We start from the raw sequence: 22,165 nt of genomic DNA, 5'->3' as shown, positions 1-22,165 counted from the left end.
TATAAGAGTAATTTTTAAAGTATCTTCTACAGTAGTGTTGATGATTATACTTTTGTGTACAAATTTATGCCCTTTCGTCACTACCAATGTGCCCAAACCATACACCATTGTCTTAATTTATCTTTTCATAAAATTGCATTAAGTACCTTAATCCTTGTACTATCTTTCTCATCCTGTGGGTTTTTTTTAAACTATTTAAAAATTTTTTTTATTAGTGAATCACCATGAGGTACAGTTACAAACTTATGAACTTTCATGTTTGCATTTCAGTCATACAGTGATTATTTACATCCCTCCACCAGTGCCCATTCTCCTCCACCAATGTTCTCAGTATCCCTCCCACCACCCCCACTTCAACCCCCACCACCTCACCCTGCCTCTGTAGCAAGGCATTCCCTTTTGTTCTCTCTCCTTTTGGGTGTTGTGGTTTGCAATAGAGGCATTGAGCAGCCATCATGTTCGGTCTGTATTCTACTTTTGGCACGCATCTTTCAACCCGAATGGGTCCTCCCAACATCCTCTACTAGGTGTTCCCTTCCTATCTCAGCTGCCTTTTCCCCCAGCACATGAGGCCAGTTTCCAAGCTGTGGGGTAGACCTCCTGGTTCTTATCTCTACTACTGCTGTTGTTTTTCTTAATGTAAAATCATTAAAAAGAAAAAAGAGTGATTCAGGGAGATAGGTCAAAAGGCTGTTCTCATGCTTTGCTTTCCAGACCTCTGAGTTTGAGCCCAGAACCTCATGGTGCCTTGAGCATCAAACCTGGAGTTGCCCAAAAGCACATCATAAAGCATAGATGGTCATGAACCTAAAACAAAAATAAGTGACAAACATAATATTAGTGCTTTATTTTAGCACATTAGTTTAATTTTTCCTTTATAGGAAAATACTGGACTGAAGTGATAGCACAGCAGGTAGGGCATTTGCCTTGCACAAGTTGATCCAGGTTCCATTCCTCCGTCCCTCTCAGAGAGTCTAGCAAGCTACAGAAAGTATCCCACCCGCACAGCAGAGCCTGGAAAGCTACCCGTGGCATATTCGATATGCCAAAAACAGTAACAACAAGTCTCACAATAGAGACATTACTGGTTCCTGCTCAAGCAAATCTGTGAATGGGACAACAGAGCTACAGTGCAGGAAAATACTACTTTTGTTTTAATGTAAAGAGAAATATGGAGCTGCATAGCTTTTAAACTGTTGCATTAAAAACAAACCATACTCAATTGTTCATCATGTATAAAATTAATTTTTTGATAGAAACCTGTAGATTAGGGGGAAAATATTAAAATCTTTTAGAAATTATAGGATGAGAAAATCCCACTAGAAAGAAATAGCCTTTGGAGTATGGAACTTTTCACTTTGAAGGGAATAAATATATAACATGGATTCTGAATGCAATGTTATTTGTGTTTCTGTGTGCATGTGTATGTTTTAGGTTTGTAAAATTTAAATATATTTTCATGTGTATTTTAATCTAGCAACCAAATCTTTTGACTTAATCATTCTAAAATATTAAAACTAATAAGCATGTTAAATTACTTCCTGTTTAACTTACTATGTTCCCGTGCTATTTTGTTGCAGTTGAAGAGAACAAGGAAAAACACTTTCAAATAAGAGGATTTGGAGCACCTCAATTTTCAAATTCTGAAAATGGTGTGAAATTATGATCTCAGTGTATATAACTTATAATTTAAAAATCTTTACATTTTATTTCCTTAACAATAAAATCTGCATGGTTCTCTATAAAAAGTAGTTATATAGGGAGACAATTCTACACTATTACTTTGTAGTACATCACAATGGAAATTAAATCATTCACTTTGTCTTTTTTTTCTTTTTTTGGCTTTTGGGTCACACCCGGCGATGCACAGGGGTTACTCCTGGCTCATGCACTCAGGAGTTAACTCCTGGTGGTGCCTGGGGGACCATATGGGTTGCTGGGTATCAAACCCGGGTCGGCTGCATGCAAGGCAAATGCCCTACCCGCTGTGCTGTCGCTCCAGTCCCACTTTGTCTTTTTTTTTTAAGCCCTTTGAGAATCTATCTGTAGAACTGTGCCTATTTTACTATTTCACATATATTCCCATTCAGCGGTACGGACACTTCCCAAGCAACTGTGTCACAAACAGTTGCTATTAGCTTTCCTTTTACTGTTTTTGGAAGGTGTTGGGGGAACAACTACAGTGCTCAGGAGCTATTCTTAGCTCTGATTTTTGGTAGTTACCCCCTGTGGTTTTCAGGGGATCATATGAATTGGTGTTGGCTGCATGCAAGGCAAGCACCTACCTCCTATATTATATTTCCAGCCCTCCCTTACCCATTCCCCTTTCCTCTTTTTCTTTCCCTATATCTCCTGTTGTTTATATCTGTGACAAGTGGTTGCTTAATTATTTCATACATCAATATTCCTATCACATTGTCATTGTAGAAGTCATTTTGATGTATAGCTTTTCTAAAATATTATTTTTCACATAAATCTCTAGTTTGTTCCAAACATTACATTAATGAAAGATAATGAAGTACAATGTGGAGTAAATTTGGTTTCATCCCTAGAACAGCAAGAAAATTATTAATGACGTATAAAAACAATGAAACAAATTTGATTTTTCCTACATCCTCATCTTCTAAAAAAATAAAATATAGCCACTGTGTTATCACTCAACAGCTGCAAAAGATCTGCATATAGATTCACTGGAAGAAGATTTTGAGAAAGAATTCTCATTTCTGAGCTCCCTGATAAGTCCTGGTTCTTCAAGTAACAGTGAATTTACTCAAGAATGCCAGACTGCATTTGGGAGTCCCAATGCCAGCCTAAAGTCCCAGGAGCCTTCTGTGGGGTCTGAGTCTCTTGCTCATTCTTCTGGATTTCTTCCTTCACAACTCTTTGACCTTGGCCTTCATGCTCCTGGAGCTTTCAACAGTAAGTGTCTATGAGATATTTGGTTACTTGTGCATTATTTTTGCGTTGTAAGCAAAACTATGTGAATGTTGATCCTAAAAATAAGGAGATCAAATTTTAACTTCAGTACTATTACTAGACCAAATCTGCAGTCACCAGTCAACTGATAAAATACTGCCATTGAAGTCTGTCAATTAGTGGAAGAAGGGCTTCTTTTCACAATATGCGCCGAACCCTACATTTTCTGCATTATCTTAGGTGTCTCTACTTTGAAAAACTGGTGAGTGTAAAACTCTTGACTAGTTACTCCTTACATACAGTGGGTAATACTGTTTTCTGTACCTAGAAAAACAGTGTATTCTCTTCCTGTAGATTCAGAGCTGACAAAAGACAATGGAATGGCTCTTTGTGGTGAAAGTTGGTGGCAGGGTGTTTTCCTGAGGAAAGGGGTCATTTTCTTTTTTTTTTTTTTTGCTTTTTGGGTCACACCCAGCGATTCTCAGGGGTTACTCCTGGCTTTGCACTCAGAAATTACTCCTGGCAGTGCTTGGGGGACCATATGGGATGCCGGGGATCGAACCCGGGTCGGCCGCGTGCAAGGCAAACGCCCTACCTGCTGTGCTATCGCTCCGGCCCTTTTTTTTTTTTCATTTGCTTTTTTTATGGGCCAAGGTAACACTTTACTCACTTGTTACTCCAGCATCTTATGTTCAGTCCAGCCCCTTGGGAATCCATTTTATTTTCCATATCCACACTGGTTACAAAGTCCTGTTAATTCTTTCTAAAACATGTCTGAATTGGGCTGGGAGATAACAGCAACGAGGGTCCATGTTTAGCAGACTCCTAACCCAGTTGGATCTCCAGCAGCACAAAGTCCCCTAAGATCATAGGATAGAGGGCTGGAGGGATAGTACAGTGGGTAATGCACTTGCCTTGCTTGTGGCTTACTCAAATTCAGTCGTGGCATCCCATATGAATCCCTGAGCACCAGCAAGAGTAATTCCTGAGTGCAGAGCCAGGTGTGGATCAAAAATAAAAATAAAAAAGAAAGCTAACAGGATGCAAGCCTGTAGGCTTCCAGCTTACCCCCACACTGCAAGGTCTCATAAACTCAGCAGCCAGGGGCCCTTGCATGGAACTGTAGGCCTGGTCACCTAAGAATCTCTGGTGGGTAAACACTTCCTCTATCTCCACCCTCCAAAATTTTCAAATTTTGCCCTTCTCTAGCCTCAAAGCAAGGTGATATGTGTGCAAAGCCAAGTACCTTAACCTCTGTACACACTCATGATCTCCCTATAATATTATTTTTTTGCTTTTGGGTCACACCCAGAGATGCTCAGGGGTTACTCCTGGCTTTGCACTCAGGAATTACTCCTCGCTGTGCTTGGGGGCCCATATGATGCCAGGGACCGAACCCGGGTCGGCCGCATGCAAGGCAGACACCCTACCCGATGTACTATCGATCCTGCCTCTCCCTATAATACTTTTTTTTTACTTTAATCATTTTTTAATTGAATAACCATGTGGAAAGTTACAAAAGTTTCAGGTTTAAGTCTCAGTTATACAATGCTCAAACACCCATCCCTATAATACTTTTTAATGACAACATTTGTTAATCTACTGTATCTGTTTCTTATTTTCTACTTTCCCACTTTATAGACTACTAGCTAACTGAATTTCAAGGTGTAAATATATCTATAGGTTTCAGAGCTCTTTTTCTTTCATTTCTTCCCAACTTTTAAAACTTCTCTTTCTAGAATCTGAATAATAGTACTGAGGGTAAAGTTCTCACTTTGCTTGTGGCTGAGCTGTGTTTAATCCCTGGCACCACCTGTCATCACCTAAATCCCATCAGGAGTACGCCCTAAGCACCTCTGGGTATAGCCCAAAAATCCAAACCAAAACAACTTCTGTTTCTACAAATTATCCATTTGCAATAAAAATACTCATATTGATTTCAAAACTACTTTGAAAAATAAAAGGATGCTGGAACTAATCATCTGAATAGATTTTTAAGAAAATATAACATATTGGTATTATCTTGGTACAAAGTCTAATGAACTTTGTATTTTGGTTGTTGTTGTTTGTTTTTTGGGCCATACTGGTGATGCTTCGGGGTTACTGCTGGCTCTGTATTCATGACTTTCTCCCAGCAGTGCCTGGTGGACCATATGGAATGCTGGGAGTTGAACCCAGATTGCCTCATGCAAGGCAAATGCCCTACCCACTGTACTATCACTCTAGCTCCTTAGAAGACTTATTTTTACTTTTACTTGTTTTCCTCATGCTACTTCCTATTTGGTGAACAATAATAATGCATTACTTCCCTGTCTCTAGGCTGGGCCTCCCAAGGGGGTACAGACCTTCCTCTTTCACACATTGATAACCCACCAGTGCCTTCACAGAGTCCAAAGAAGTTAACAAGATGTAAGTAATTTATATTATTTGCCACTATATTAATAATTAGTTGAATTCAAGTACATTCCAAAAAGGATCAGTTTGTAGCTTTTACCTCCAATTGTCAAGAAAAATATTTTGTTAATATGAGTAAAATCTATATCCAGCTGTTCTTACTGTGCATAGAATTGAAGCTGTGAGTTTACTGTAACCTTTTATATCCTGTCTTAAGGTTAGTTGATATTAGATATTTCCAATAGGGATAGAATCTCTCTCTCTCCTTCTTTCTTTTCTCTCTCATTCTGGGGATTCCTGGAAATTCATGGAACTGGCTTCCAGCCCCAAAAGAAATTCTTTGATTACAAGATGTGTCTTTTAATAAAAAAATCCATTCAGGCACTCAGCATAGGGCCTAATATATGATAATTGCTAACATATAGTGAGTGCTTACCATTGCTGTCTCCAGAGTTTATTTATGTTGTAATTGTCCTGTAGGATATAGGTGCAAAATAAACACATATGCTATCTTACAGGATTTTCAATACACATTAAGCTTTGTCACGATGTTGATTTTCTTTAACTTTTCAATTGGAAAGAATCTGAAATGTGCAGAAGAGAGGAAGTAGCTCAGTGATAGAGTACATGTTGAAACACTGAGTTGGAACCTTGAAGGCACTTCACAGGGTTCAGGGCCACGGAGACAGTTTAAAGTGCTAGGATGGAGTGCATTGTTTGCAAGCTAGACGCCCCGTTTTATCTCTGGCACCACATGCTCTCCTGAGCACTGCCCAATGTGCCCCTTCCCCTAGACAAAAAAAAAAGCACATAGAATATCTCTATCCTTTGCCCAGATTCACCTGTTCATATTTTACTCTATTTGCTTTATGCAGATGAGAAAGAGGAGAGAGAGAACATGTATGTGAGAGACAATTGCTTGATTCTTTAGTCTTTGAGAGTTAATTACATATATCCTCTTTACATCTAAATGCTTGTTCCCTAAGAACTGACTTTTGCTTATATAACTGTAATATGGTTGTAACTAAGGCAAATTTAGCATAGCAATCTCCCCTTTATTCGTGGTTTCACTTTCTAGGATTTAATTAAGGTCAAAGTAGTCTTAAAATATTATATATAAATAATAAAAAAGAAAAAGTATTATATACAATACATAATACAATACATACATAATACATAGTATAATATATAATACGTAGTACAGTACAGTCCTGCAATTTCAGGTTTCCATTGATAAGGAGTCTTGGAACATATCTCTTATCAATAGGTGGGGGGTAGCACAGATTTCTAATACTTTCTAAAAGTATTAGAAAACTAATACTTTTTTTTAACAAATCATTTATTTGTTTTCCATTTTTGTGAGCTGATCTCATTAATGTCCTTTATCAGACTCTACCGCTATAGTTAAATGAGTCTAGAATCTTGTGTTATATCCAGTCTCCTGTATTATATACATGTCTCTTTGGCCTCAATTTAAAACATTTCTACAGATTTTTTCTGATATTTAAACATTAAGTATTTAATAAAGATAGACCTTCTGTCCACTTTATGTTTTCTAATTGAATGCTCCTTATCAGTTTTATCAGTATATTTACGCCATTCATTTATGACTGGAATACCACCTGGTGATGTTCCTTTCTCATGGTTTCACATTTGAGAGCTTACACTATTTCTGTCTCACTAGTGGTGCTAATGTTGACCACTAATTCAAGGAGTTGTCTAATTCTTCTTCTATGTAATTATTGTTTTAATTTTAACCCTGTAATTAGATATATGTATAGTAGGCCAGTGAGATAGTGCAGGGGCAAGGCACTCCTTGCATGCAGCCAACCCCAGTTTGATCCCCAGCATTGCATTGGGTCACCAGACCACCTCCAGGAGTGATCTCTTTCTGAGCACAGAGTTAGGAGTAAATACTGAGAACCACTGGGTGTGGCCCAGCCCACCTACCTCTAATTTTTCTGCGTAGACTTTGCATCTGTTGTTGCTTTTACCTTGTGCATGCTTTACTGTCATGGATGCAAAGTGATGCTTTTACAACCCCCACACATCCTCCACATTTTATTTTTATTTTTATTTTTTAATTTTTTATTCTTTTATAGAATCACCATGTGGAAAGTTACAAAGCTTTCAGGTTTAAGTCTCAGTTATACAATCCTCGAACAACCATCCCTTCACCAGTGCACATATTCCACCACCAAGAATCGCAGTATACCTCCCGCCCTCCCCCCAACCTCCCCAGACCCCCACCCCGCATTTGTAATTGATAAATTTCACTTTACTTTCACTTTGCTTTGATTACATTCAATATTTCAACAAAAAATTCACTATTATTGATTTGGAGTTTCTCCCCCCTAAAGTCGACCTGCTAAAAAGAAAGCATTTGATAATTTGTTTTCCATTGCTGAGAATGAAGAGATATGACATCCTCCACATTTTAAAAACTGAAAAAAATAACAAAAATTTATCATCTTAACTGTGTTTAAGTGTATAGTTTAGTCATGTTAAATTATAAATGTGCTGTGAAACAGACCTCCAGAACATTTTCATCTTGCAAATCTGAAAGTTGACACCATGCAACAGCAAGACCCCTTTCCCTCAAAACTGATATTCTACTATTCTATTTAATGGTATTTTAATTTTGTCAACTGCTTTAAATATTTTTGATGCAAGAATTTACTTCAAAATTTTTAAGTGGTGTAAGAATGTGATTTCAAAAAGCTTAGGATTTAATATGTGTGTGTTTTCTTAATAGCTCTCAACAATGGCAACCAAGACATGTCAGCCTGGTTCAATCTATTTGCAGACTTGGATCCACTTTCAAACCCAGATGCCATTGGGCATGCAGATGATGAACTTCTTAATGCTTGACTGAAGTTATTATGTCCCTTCAATGGCCTTGAGACATCAATTTTGCAACATAATTGCCTTTGTGGAAAGGAGTTTATATTTTAACCCATACACAAAAGCATCATGTTTGTGAATTTAACATTTGTAAACCAACTTTAGACAGATGGTAAAGACCACATTTGAATAGATTAAGTATCTCTTTAATACCGTGATTTGTAGCTTTTGATATGTTGAAAATATTATACACTCTTGAGTCTGAACTAGGTAACAAGATTTATTTCAAAACAGCTAGGAATATTCAGTCAATAAGGAGGTAGGCTATTACTTTGGAAGGTCTTTTACTTGAAAATTGCCTTGATGGCTTAGAAGTCTCGATGTAGCTAAAAGATAGCAGAAAAGTTAGGGTTATAGTCTGGGATTGGTTTGTTAAAACAATGAGAATTTTTTTTAATGGAAAATAGCATTAGAACCAGACCAGTTTTGTCTTTAGAAAGACAGATAAGATTTGCAAACCCATTTTGCTTCAATGAAATCACAGAGAAATGTGGTGCTTGTTTTTTCCACTTGGAAGCTAAACTGTAGTATTTTCTTTCATATGAAATCATGGACATCCCTCAATTTTGTTATTGACTTTTTATGAGGAAATAGATTTGTAAGTCCATTCTCCATAGAAATGGAGAAAAAACCCTCTTCTCATCCCATGAACCAAGAGCTTCCAGTAATAGTCAAGATACTGTTTGGGTGTCTTCAACTCTGGTTTCCTACACATTTCTGTGCTGATGTATTCCCTTCCTATAGATGACATCATTTAAGATTGTATGTGATTGCTAAGAAAATTGTTGCCACTATAGCATGTAGAATCTCAATGTTGGAAGAAGACTCTTTAATATAAATTAGTATTTAGTTTATGAAAACACAGCCACCGCATATACATATCAATTTCCAGCTCAGTTTTAATGCACATCTTTTAGTTTTGAGGTAGTTCTCCAGGGTTATTTTGTCAACCGATCCATTTCTTCTTCATAAGAAAACATTTTCACTAAGTTAACATTAGATCCCCATGTGATCATAGTTCTAAACAGGATTATCAAAGAATTGTCATGTCCAAGTCATTGTATATAGAAAACATTTTTTATGAGCAGAGTAGATAAAATGCAGTCTAACTCTATCCAGACAGTCTGGCATAACTGCATTCTGATATGCCCACAAGTGGTTCTCAAAATTGCTCATATGTCCATATTTAAGAACTTATTTGAGGGTCAGAAACAGACTTAGAGAAGTTTATAAAGTCTTTTCCTTAAAACTTTTCACATGATTGATTATTCCTATCTTTGTTTTTAAATGAGTTGTTATCCCTTAGAAGCATTTTAAAACACTTTATTCAGTAAAATTTCCAAGCTCAAACAACCAGAAAGACAGTACAGCAGATAAGGCATTTGCCTTGCATGTGGGGTGACCTGGGTTTGATATCTGGCACCGTTAATGGTCTCCTGAATCCCATCAGGAGTGATCCCTGAGCACAGAGTCAGTGTGGCTCAATCCTTCCCTCCACCTCAACTTTCCAAGGATGCAATACCATTACTGTTAAGATGCAATAACCAATACTTTATAAACCACAATATAAATTCTGTATTTGTGGTGACTCTGTGCTCTCAACTTTTGAGTTCCTCAAAACATGCTAACTTTGCCCCGTTTTCCACACTAATTTTGTCACTTGTGCATTAGTTCAAGACTATTTATATGTCTCCCTTGTGTGTAAGTAAAGTAGTCCCTGTTATCTAGTATCAACAAAGACTGCTCACTGCAGAGGAAAACCTCTTTCCAAGTCTCAATTCCAAGCTATGAATATAAAGGAATATTGCCTTCAATTTTATAAAGAAATTGAATTCTAAATTCTAAAAAAATTTTATAAAGAAATTAAATTCTAAATTCTAAAAAAAATAGAAATATCAAGAAATTGTCATTATTCAGGTCTTAGTTTCTTTTTCTCTTTCAACACAGAATATGTGGTCATCTATTTAACCTAAACATAAATCTACATTAGCAATTCCAACTTCAGAAAGTAATAACCCCAAAAGAAAAAAAAGTAACAACCCATTCTGAAAAGCACTTTGAAAACTTTATTATTAAAAAAAGGTAACCATTCATATTTTCTCAAAATGTTAACTGAAACTCAGCAATTAATTTGTAGGCACCAAAAGGGAAATCTGACTATAGTACACTGAAACCATTAATATAGGAAATCAAGCCCAAATTCAGAAAGGAGTAGAATAAGAATAGGATAGACACAATAAGAAAGGAATCAGGTGCTATTTGATTAAATCAACAATTCAATAAGATGCAAAGGTAGGCTGAGAAAACTCTAAGTGAATGTTTTTATTATTAAATGGTAAAAATGCAGATCTACTTTGTTAATACCAGATAAAAATTCATTTAACATTGGAAAAGCACCAGAAAAACTAAAATTTGCCTAATCTTTCTATAACCACTTTACAAAAAAAGAGGCAGGAATACCAGGGCATATTGACTTAAATCAGTGTAATTTCATATTTTTTAAAAAGTCTTTTTAATTATAAAACATAGCTCTGGTATGATGAAAAATGCTGTATTTAAAAAATAGGTTTTAGTATGTGCAATGAAAAAAATATTTTCAACTATGGATATTTCACATATATATCTATTGAATATTTAGAAATATAGAGCTCTTACAGCATAAGAACAATTAAGTGTGAATGTGTTCTATTTTTCTGAGCCTCTTTTAATAAAAGTTGCTAGATAGCATAAAACACAGTTTACTTCCTAAAATAATACAAATCTAATTACTGTTTCCTTTTTCAAAAACTTAGGATTTATCTCAGGCATCATAGTAATAGGAATTGATCTATATACCACAGAAAAAAGTAAAACTAGGGAAATTAATATCCTTATGAGGCTTATTCTAATTTACTTCATATAAAGGAACTTTGTAAGATATAGGAACTAACAGAATGTGTTATGTATTTTCAATTAAAAATACAAATTATCAAATATAAGATATATGAGCCTAGATAAAACAGCCAAAGAAATATAAAGTACTTGATTTGTTGAGGTCAGAAATAAAAGGAATATCAGAATTGACCCACTTATTTTATCTTACATAGCATTACAAAGCTCTACATTAACTTATCTTGAACAAGGTAGCTAGCCCCAGAGTCTTGGGATAGATAAACTAAGGAGTTAGAAACTTTAAAGCATTAATTCAGAGGTCAGGAAAATAGTTGAGTGGGTAGGAGCACATGCGTGCAGGAGGCCCACGCTCAGTCCGTGACATTGAATGGTTCTCTGAGCACGAGTGGGAGCAACCCCCAAGCATTGAGCTGGAGTACCCCAGCATCACTGGGTATGTCCCCCAAATAAAAGCATTAACAAACTCAGTGTTATTAAAAGTAATGCAGGTCCAGAGTGATAATAGAGCGGGTAGGGTGTTTGTCTTGCATGTGGATGATCCAGGTTCAATTCCCAGCATTCCGATATATGGTCCCCAAGCGCTGCCAAGGAGTAATTCCTGAGTGCAGGACCTGGATTAACTCCTGAGCATTGCTGGGTATGAATCAAAAAGCCAAAAACAAACAAAAGTAATGCATTTAAAATTCAATAGGTGTTTATATACTGCAAAGAAAATTTATAGAGCAGTATGGGAAGAAAAATGTTGCTCAGGTGGGTCACACTCATAAGTCCAGCACAAAGTATCTTTCATCTTTATATATTGTAGCACTGTAGCACTGTTGATGTTCCTCAATTTGCTTTAGCGGGCACCAATAACGTCTCCATTGTGAGACTTGTTGCTACTGTTTTTGGCATATTGAATACGCCACCAGTAGCTTGCCAGGCTCTGCCATGTGGGCAGGATACTCTCGGTAGCTTGCCAGGATTTCCGAGGACAAAGGAATTGAACGCAGGTTGGCCGCATGCAAGGCAAACGCCCTACCCTCTGTTCTTTCATTCCAGTCCCTTTATATATTAGTTTCATAAAAAATGGTCTTTGGCATTTTTAAGTCAAGACATTGCTGTTCACTGACTTGTGTCAATAAGCCACTCAGAGGACAGAGTAAATACAGTAAGGATAGATAAAAAAGAGTATTACTAAGTAGTATTTTGAAGTGTACATTTTTACATGTAAAAGTTCTTTTCCCCATTTCAAATCAATTCTACACTATTTACAAATCTGTAAAATATTAAAATATTAGAAAAAGAAATCATCCACAGCATTACTATCCAGGAATAACAATCATTGTTAACATTATGTATTGTTGTAGTGCCTTTTGGCTCATGAATTAAATTGTGATCCAAGTAATTTTGTTTTGTACTCTATGTCTGAAATGGGAATCTCAAGTATTATTAAGATTAAAAACTTCTAATTCTTTCTCTCAAGAAGATTAAAAAAAAACAGTGCAACCAAGTGTTGCATGAATATTCGTTCAGTCAGAGGCACTGAGACAAGGAACACAAAAGAAATTTATGTCATGGAGGGCCCAGGTTCTCAGATCTGTGACAAAGGCAGAGAGCCCCAAATCTCCTTTTATTGATCATGGTACCTCTAAAGAGCGTAATACAGTGACATCATCAAAAGAAGTTACAAAAAGAGCATTAAGGCAGCAGAACATGTATTGTTTCCTTGTATCTGCAAGGCAGTGTATTTTGCCCTAAGGAAAGAAATACAAAACCAAACTTTTCTTGGCTACAAGTCTTTGGGTTTACATCCCCAAAACAAAGTGGGGCAGATCCTGAAATCTATATCCCCCAAACAAACTGGGGCAGAGCGGGAGATCAGGCTGGGCTTCTGTGAGAAAAGGAAAAACAGACTCTTTCAATATACTGAAATTTATGAACTTATTTACTGAAGGCAGCTTAAAGGAAAAAAGATGTTCAGCTTCATCCAAACCAATCAGAGCACACGAGAAATCTCACCCATTTTCATGGGTCCCTATGTTCCTGCACATCATATGGTACAGTCTACCCTGATAGCTCAGTCCAGCGCCAACAACCAAGACTGTGACTAAAATCACTTTCTGCCTCTCTAAAAAAACATTCTAACCAATATAATGTATTTTTTATTTCTGTAGCTATAGAAACATTAAAACTCAGAGAACTTGTCACTAAATTCCTTGTCAGGAATTGGTGTAAACCAGCTTAATTTCTCATGGTTCTCTGAACCAGTCTGCCAGAAGTTGAAGCAATGAAGAGGATCATAAAGGAGAACAATGACACATTCTACTAAACACTTATATTTTATCAACTTAACTCTTACAGAAGTAGCAATATGGTTTGGTGGTTAAGTTTGACTTCCAGAGTCAGACATTTCAAAAACAGTTCAACATTTCCCAGGTGTATGATTATGATGCTACTTAATCTACTTCATTTTTTCCTCTAAACAGTATCAAAATAGCAGATCAGGTTAAACAGTAAAACTTAAAGTGCCTCATACTTGGTAAGTTATCAGTAAGCACTGACTATTATAATTTCAACATAATAAAGTGCAACATCTTTGACTGTACTTTATAAGCTAAACTGTATGGAATGGTCTTTCATAATCAAAAACCTTTGACTTACCAAATGAATACATCAACTTACTAACATATAGTAATGAGTGTTCACTTCCAATTATATGTTAAGTGCTTTTTTCATATTCACTATTTAACTCACAGCTCTGACGTCATCGCGTAAGAAAGCAAGGTTAAACAGTTGTTTTCTCTAAGAATCCCAATTCCACATTTGCAAAGCCAGAACTAATTGTTGCCCTGAAAATAGGCTGTTTTCTTTCTTCTTCTTCTTCTTTCTTCTTCTTCTTCTTTCTTCTTCTTCCTCCTCCTCCTCCTCCTTCTTCCTTCTCCTCCTCCTCCTTCTTCCTCTTCCTCTTTCTCTTCTTCTTCCTCTTCCTCCTACTCCTCCTTCTTCTGCTTCTTCTGCTTCCTCTTCTTCTGCTTCCTCTTCTTCTTCCTTCTCCTCTTCCTCCTCCTCCTCCTTTTCCCTCTCCTCCTCCTCTTCCTCCTCCCCCCTCCTCCTCCTCTTATTTTACATCTCCTCTCAATTAAATGAACTCAAATATAAGATGGCAAAATAGGGGGTAAGTAATGGATATTATTAGTGCAGTACTAAATTTAAATTAAATACAGAATCCTGGAAAAAAAAGATATTGTTTTCCTTTTTCAAGAGGGGAATTCTGATGTGGAATGAATGGCAGCTGGGATTAGAAGGCACAGAACCTTGTTGCAGGAGGGAAAACTAGGGCTGAGACCAACACTCTGGAAGGGATTTCAAAGCTGCTAAAGAACACATAACTGGTAAAGGAAGCAGAGTGGAGATTAACTGCCAAAAGGTTATAGTTGTGTGTAAACACCTGATCAGGAAACAAGATCAATGGTTATGGCCATGATTCTGAAAATATGACTGGAGCCTGGGCCCGTGCAAAGCTGGAGCTATAGGCCTCAGCGAGCTCCATTCTTCCATTCTTATCAGGCCACAAAATTCTTGTGCCTGGTAATATGTTACTGCCAGGTGCTGCCAAACACAAATACCTGATAGCTACATAAGTATGCTTGGTGCTTCCATTACTATTTGGCATCTGTGACCAGGAATCCCCATTTGCAACTCAGTCCTGCTGGACATTCAGAGGCATCAGTATCTGTGAAATTGGGATGCAGCCCAGCTCTGCCAGATCTCAGTGCAGTAGCTGCTGCAGTTCACTTGTGACCACAAATTCCAAATAGCTGTCTAGAAAATACAAACTCAGAGTCATTTTCTGTCTCAAATTAACAAGCAGGAACTGATTCGTGCATCTGTACAAAAGTCACTCGTAACCTTCATGGAGCTTCAGGCATAATGGAGAAGTAGAAGAATTCACCTTCACTGACGGATAAAGATAAAAGCCAAGCCTAGACCCCAAATGCATGAGAGCTTTATAAACTCCCTACTGAAGACTTCAAAGCAACAATGGTAAGGATACTCACTGAATTGAGGACATCAATGAAAGACCCTCAGCAAGGACACAGAAAATCTGAGAAAAATATTACCAGAAATCACTGTGCTAAATAATGTAGTTGAAATTAAGATACAATAGAGGGCTGAACAGAATTTAGGAAGTGTTCAAGGATAAGGTAAATGAAATCAAAGTATAGAAGGAAACAATTTATAAAAAGGAAGAAAAATTAGATATTTATAGGACTGCAACAAGAGGAATTGCATTAATATCACAGGGGCTCCAGAAACGAAAAAAAGTGGAAAAACCAAGTGATTGAAATTAAGGCAGAGGGTCTCCCCAGTTTGATCCTAGTATGACTGAGACTTAGACTAGAAAGCTTTGTAACTGTTCTCATGGTGATTCAATTAAAAAAAAAAAAAAGAAGGAAGCATCCATTGCATGCTCTGGACTCTGAGTTCCTTCTGTGGCACTGTACACTGAACATCAAGTCTGGTTCCTTACAGGCCTGAGCACCATCTTATGTCCCTACAGTGATTTCTAGCACCACTGGCAGCAAATGGAAACACACTGCCAGACCCAAGCACTGACTTGTCAGAAACAGCCAGAGTATTGGAAATAGCACAAGATCTCCTAAGCACTGCCTGGGATTACCCTCCCATCACAAAAGAAAAAGCAAAAGGAAATCCCAGAAAAATGTTACAATCTAGACACTAAACTATATCACTGAAAACCTGTCACATCAATGAGGAAATAATACAGGAATAAAAGATTAATGAAACTAAGAGCTGGTCTTTGAGGTTCTTCCCTTTCCTCCCCTTCCCTCTCTTCTCAGTTGGAGATTAGACCCAGGGTCTCAAACAAAGGAAGTGTGTGACCACCGAGCTACATCCCTAGTCAATGAGTTGGTTCGTTTAGTTTTTTCCCCCTTACTAATACAGTATTTGTTTTTCATCTGTCAGACCCTGAGACAACCATTTTCCCCAGTAGCCTGGGAAAGCTCAGTAAGATGAAAATACAGGGCAGAAGAGACACAGGAGAAATAGCTCAGGGAGATGGAGATGGCTCCTTCACATGGTAAAGAGGATGAGAAAAACCAACGGCTCTCAGAGGGCAAAGCCCAAGATGGCACAGAAAAAGCTGTTGCTCCAGGGAAGTGTCTTTGACATAACTAATGATGAGGCTTTCAAACACAGTCTCCATTCCAGCTTGAGAGCCAGCCACCCCTCAAGGGGAAGTCTCAACCCAACGAACTTGGCTGCTGTTTCAATGATCGTAGAAATGGTGTTGGTTTGGAAGTTGAGGCTTGGAAGAAGTGAAGTCAGGGACCACAGGGCTGCCAAGCTGCAGTGGCTCTCAATTGCTAGAGCCTCTGGTCATTTTAGCACTAAGCAGACAGTAATCTGCTCAGTGGCTGGGAGGTACTCCTAACCAAGGAGGTGCGGGGGGCTTCAGTAGTGACCCCTGGTAGTAATTGGGGAACCATATGCAGTACTGAGGGCTGAAATGGGTCTGTAGGATGTAAAGACAGGGCCTTAAGGGCTGTACTCTCTCCAGCCCTCCTGCAGTCATTTTTGACTTGTGTTTCTTTGAGAGTAATACTATTAGCATTTTTCCCATATGCTTGTTGGTCATCTGTGTATCTTCCTAGTTTGAACTATTCAGTTCTTCTCTCCATTTTTTTTTCTTTTAGGGACTTGTATGGTTTTTTATAATTAAGTTTGTGAATTCTTTACATAGCATGACTATTATCCCTTTGCCAAATGTACTGTTTGCATATTTTTTCACCTTAGAATTGTCTTTATAAAACTACTTTTTCTGTTGTTGTTTTTGGGTCACACTTCAGTGCTCAGACAACGTGCAAGGCAAACACCTACCTGCTGTACTATCTATTCAATTCCCATAAAAACCACTTTTTGAGGTAGTATATTTAGTTACTATTATGCTTTAAAATAACATGGGGTGTATAATCTCCCAGAGTGGCCAGGGGAGGCTCCGACAGCTCTCCCCCTTGCCTTCCGGGCTGTGGTGGTCTTGGGCCACTCGCCCAGCCGGGGTGGCCCGTGCCATGAGGCAGATGGATGAAACGAGGGCCAAGCCAGTTGATTGATCACTTGACGTTTTTGCATTCTCCCCAGGCACCTGTTCCAGTCTCTCTGAGCCCCCCATTCTAGTCTCACACTGCCCCTCATTCCCATCTCCTCCTGTCTCTCCTACTCATCTCTCTGTGCTCCATCTTGCTGCCTTGCTCTCTCTCCCAACTTCTCCAACTCTCTCATCTGGGCCGATGATACACCCAGTCTGGTAGCAAAATCAACATAAGAAAACCCTTCCTGACCCTGCCCATCAGGCTCAAGGGCGGAAACACCACCTAGGGGTATTCCTCTTCTCCTAACATCTTAATTAACATTGTAATATTAGTTATTTTTGTATGGACACAGTAAGAGATACACTGAGGCTTGTAGGGCAGCTTTCATGGGAACATCTTGCAACAGACTCAGACTACAGTGCTCAGGCCACATTTACCATCACTATCACTATCATCCTGTTGTTCATCGATTTGCTTAAGCGGGTGCCAGTAACATTTCCATTCATCCTAGCCCTAAGATTTTAGCAGCCTCTCTTTACTTGTCCTTCCCAACGCCGCATTGGAGGCTCTTTCAGGGTCAGGGAAATGAGACCAATTATTGTTAACTGTTTTGGGCATATCACATACGCTACAGGGAGCTTGCCAGGCTCTGCCGTGCAGGCAGGGTACTCTCGGTAGCTTGCAGGTTCCAGAGACTATAAAATAGGCCAGATTAATCATTCTTAAACCCTAGCAGGGTCGAATCTAGTTATTGCTTTTTGTATCATGACAGAATTTGTCCATGACCATGCTCTTAACTTATAGTTAAGCATTATGGCACTTTGGCCAGGCCCAACTTGATGCCAGGGTAGCACATAGCTCACAGCTTGTCCTGGGTCCATCCAGTCCCTCGTCGGAACTCTGGCTGCTTTTGGGGGTGCTAGGAAGTTAGGGCAACTGATGCTTAAGTCGAGAGAACAGATACCCAGGAAGTAAATATCATTGAGATCAATTAACTCCCACATTACAAAAGCATAGCATTAACTATCTTCTTGTGCCCATACAAAAAGGACATTGCTCTGGATTAACTATGCACAGGACTTAAGGAGAAGAGAAAAACAATATTTACAAGTTAACAGAGCACAAGGAAAGAAGTTACAAATAAACACAAAGGAATGGGAGCACTACAATGGGAGTAACCCAGTAAACCTAAGCTCCCTGCGGCAAGGCAGAAAGAATAAACCAATGTTATCCTACAATGAGGGAAGAGCATTACTTAAGACTCCTGCAGCCCACAGCCCAGGTGATCAGCACCTGCAGCTCAAGAGACCAGCATGTGCAACCCACATGACCAGCACAAGCAGTTAGCATGACCAACACCTGCAGCCCACGTGACCAGTAAATGTAAACCACGGCAGGGATCATGGCTTGCGGGAGGCCAGGCTGCAGGCACAGGGGACTCGGAGGAACGGTGCTCTGGAGTGACTGGAGGCAGGAGCAGCCCTGGGCGTCCCTCTGTACCTCCATGGGGTCTCCCACAGGGTCTGCATCCCCTGCTGACCATCCTCCTGGAGCTCCTGAAGCCCCTGGACACTGCTTGCTTTCCGTCTCACATGGGGATGCCTGTGTCCAGGCCTTTCTGTCCCAAGTCAGTTTGGAACTGTTTCCCACCAGACCCTCCTTTCCTCAGGGTCTCCTAGGGCCCACCTGACTTGGATCTCTCCCTGTCCTCCATCCCTCTCCTGCCACTGTCCCATGGCAGACTCTTCCACTGAGCTTGGCTGCAGTCTGCATTTCCAGGAACTAGCGGCCTCGCGTATGGGGACCAGAGAGGGACTACGGGCGTGGCTTGGGTCTCTGTGGAGGGAGACGATTTACACGTGATGAGAAGGCCTTTGTCCCTGCCCTCACCTACCCCGGGCCAGTGAAGGGCTGCTCAGGTGGGCACTCTCCCAGCCCGAGACTCCCTGGGCAGAGGAAGAGGCTGGGTCTGCTGAATCCCTTGCACCAGCAAGCTGAATCATCGCAGTACTCGGACTTTCTAGTCATCTCGTGACCTCAGGTCACTTCACTCACAGGCAGAGCCAAGGCAGACTAGAACTGTTCAAGCTTCCACAAGCTCGTAAGGCTGTTTCAACGATTCTTTTGCAACTGGAAATAACCAGAGTCCTTTGCGACCCGGCAGTTCGCTGCTGGGCATCTGTGGAGCCCCAAATCAACACCCCCATCCCCCCGCCCAACACACACACAGACACGTAAGTTCGGTTGCAGAGAATCACGAAGCAGGTGTCAGAGAAACCGTTCCTTGGTGGCATGAGAGATCGGACAAGGTGGGACGGCTCCAGCTTTCCTGAACTGCCTCCCAGGACAGGGCTTGATGGCTTTGGGGAGGGAGAAAAGGCCATGGCAGAGGCCGCAGAAAACTCTGGGCTGAGCCAGGCTGCTTCTCCAGAGGCCCCGCACCAACCCGGCACCTCCGGGTCCCCAAGCACTGCAGGCAGCCCCTGAGCATCCCTGAGTGTGGGCCCAAACAAAGCAAACAAACTAAAAGGGTAACAGCAGAATGCAGGGTGCTTGAGGCCCATGGCATTGACAGCTGTCTCACACCAGGGCAGTTTCTCAAAGGGCTGGTGTCTGCTCCGACAAGGATGTGGGGGCTTGGGACCATTGTGTGACCTCCCACCCGTGCCAGTGGTGGCCGTCTGGGCCCCTGTGGGGTCCCCAGAGAAAATGTTTAGAATGGCCGCCGGCTTGCTCTCTGGCTCACGCCCAGTTCAAGCTTGCCGAGGCCACAGGCACCCTCATGAGTGAGTCTGGTTGTGGGGGGCAGAGGAAAGAGCCGCTGGGGCCACCATCACCACACGTCTGGCCAGCCCAAGAGGCAGCCAGAGCCCCAGGGCTGTGGGCACTAGCAGGCAGGAGAGGCCGGAGATGCTTTCACCCTGTCACGTTGCACTGGCTGGCCCTCTCGATGTCCTGTGTGACAGAGCTGTGTCAGGGACCCGCGTTCCTGCTTCTTCCCTCAGGGACAAGGACAGACAAGGTGTCTCACAACAGCGGGGTGATACACCTCCAGACCAGAGCCCTGAGCTCCATGCAATGCTCACACATGTATGTCACAGGCTCTGATAGGGAACACTGAAAGCCGCATGAGACAAGGGAGCCCTTAACCTGCTCAGGAACTCAGTCAGTCTCACGTGCATGTGTGTGTGCGTGTGTAAGTGTATGAGTGTGTTTGTGAGTGTATACGTCTGTGACTATAAGTGTGTGCGTATGAGTGTATATGATTGTGAGTGTGACTATGTGAGGGTGTATGTGTGTGAATGTGTGTGTGCGCATGGGTGTTAAGTGTATGTGAATGTGATTGTGAATCTGTGTGCGAGTGTATATGAGTATAAATGTGATTATAAATATGTGTGTATGTTAAAAGAAGAATACTTGAAAAAAAAAAGCTTGTGCAATTTGAGTCCCTGTATTTGATGTAATGTTAAATTAGAATGTAAATACATTAACTTCCCCCACAAGAAATAACTCGCAGAATTTTTTGCAGAGTAACTTGGTGACTTTTTATGAATGACAACTGGAGTGATTTGACTTCACTTAAAAAGTGCCCCACTTCGAAGGGGGACAACTGAGTTTCCTCCCTGCCCGAAGCAGAACCCTGGCAGCCGAAAACCTCCAGAACCCAACTGCTGCCATGCTCAAGGCCACCCTCCGCACGCTTGGATGAGCCTCACCCAAGTGGGAACCGGCAGAAAAACCCAGGTATGAGGGCCCCGTGACTGAGACCTTCAAGCCCACTTGGGTCGGTACTGGGCCTCTCCCCCCAGCTCCCCAGTTTTCCAGTAGCTTGGATGTCACACCCACAAACTGTCCCCAGCGCCATGTAATCTCATCAATGGCCAAGACCCAGAGACTATAAAACAAAGTTCCTGGAAGAGAGTGACGCAGAATTTCCTGGAGCAGCACATGGTTATATTTGCGGCCACATGACCTTTTATACTCTAGCCCACTTATGTACCAAAAGCAGTACACATCTATTTGGTTTTAACATACTTGCTTGTATTCTCTTATATACTGGCTTAAATGGATCCAGAATTAAATACAACAACATACAACAACCTTCACACACTTCCCTCTTATGGTAGTGGGAAGGTGCTCAGTGGTGGGATTGTTGTTTGAATATTATTTGCAATGAACTATTGTGAACTACTTTGTGAAAATAAAATATATAAAAATTGCAAGAAAGAAAAAGTGACCCGCTTCTAAAGAAATGACCATTCACGCAGTCTTCACTGGGACAGAGCTTATTAGTTCTATTGTATGCACATACAACAAATCACGTAGCTCCCAAAACTATCTTTCATAGATAAACTTCTGGGGGTTGGAGCGGGTAAGGAGTACAGTGGGTAAGAGTTTGACTTGCATGAGGCCCACCCAGGTTCAAGCCCAGAATTCCATATGGTTCCCTGAGTATTGCCAGGAGTATATCCTGAATGCAGAGCCAGGAGAAACCCCTGAGCTTTGCCAGGTGTGGTCCAACCCTACACCCCACTCCCCCCAAAAAACTCAATAAACCTCTGTCATAAACAGGAATGTGGTTAGATTCACATGAATGAATTATAAAACCAAAAAAAAAATTCCTCTCCTTTATATACTTCAGAATGAAAGTAACGACTGACCCACTAAATCTCTTAAACTTTGAAATACTGAATTATTTATAAATACATTATATTTCAAATACTGATTTTAATTTTTAAAGTTTAACACTTACCACAGAAATCAGGTGCTTTGAGATCTAGAGAAAGTAAGGAGGTAAGCAAAGAAGGAACAGCTGACAAAACTACATATACTACTACTAAGTTAGACAAAGTACTACACCATTAACTTGTGACAAACACTTCTGTGTCATTTTAGGCTAGAATTATCTGAAAATGAAATTACAATCTGAAGCAATTGGTGAAAGCACACTGGAAAAACTC

The 22,165-nt window shown here is 40.2% G+C and overlaps 1 protein-coding gene across 10 annotated transcripts in view; it reads left to right on the top strand.

Annotated features, from left to right (window-relative positions):
• ICA1L (islet cell autoantigen 1 like) overlaps window positions 1–13,999 on the top strand; it is a 42,061-nt gene extending 28,062 nt beyond the window's left edge. For all 10 annotated transcript variants that reach the window (XM_055122182.1, XM_055122189.1, XM_055122184.1 and 7 more), the window contains 4 exons: window positions 1,581–1,652; window positions 2,665–2,919; window positions 5,236–5,325; window positions 8,066–13,999. In XM_055122182.1, the coding sequence (XP_054978157.1) occupies window positions 1,581–1,652; window positions 2,665–2,919; window positions 5,236–5,325; window positions 8,066–8,181 (533 nt within the window). In that variant the 3' untranslated portion in view covers window positions 8,182–13,999. The remainder of the gene's footprint in view (window positions 1–1,580; window positions 1,653–2,664; window positions 2,920–5,235; window positions 5,326–8,065) is intronic.
• Window positions 14,000–22,165: the final 8,166 nt, after the last annotated feature.

The sequence above is a fragment of the Sorex araneus genome, chromosome X, assembly GCF_027595985.1.
Source record: "Sorex araneus isolate mSorAra2 chromosome X, mSorAra2.pri, whole genome shotgun sequence".
Classification (NCBI taxonomy): domain Eukaryota; kingdom Metazoa; phylum Chordata; class Mammalia; order Eulipotyphla; family Soricidae; genus Sorex; species Sorex araneus.
Note: the sequence above shows the minus strand (reverse complement) of the source record. Positions and strands in the feature narration are given on the sequence as shown.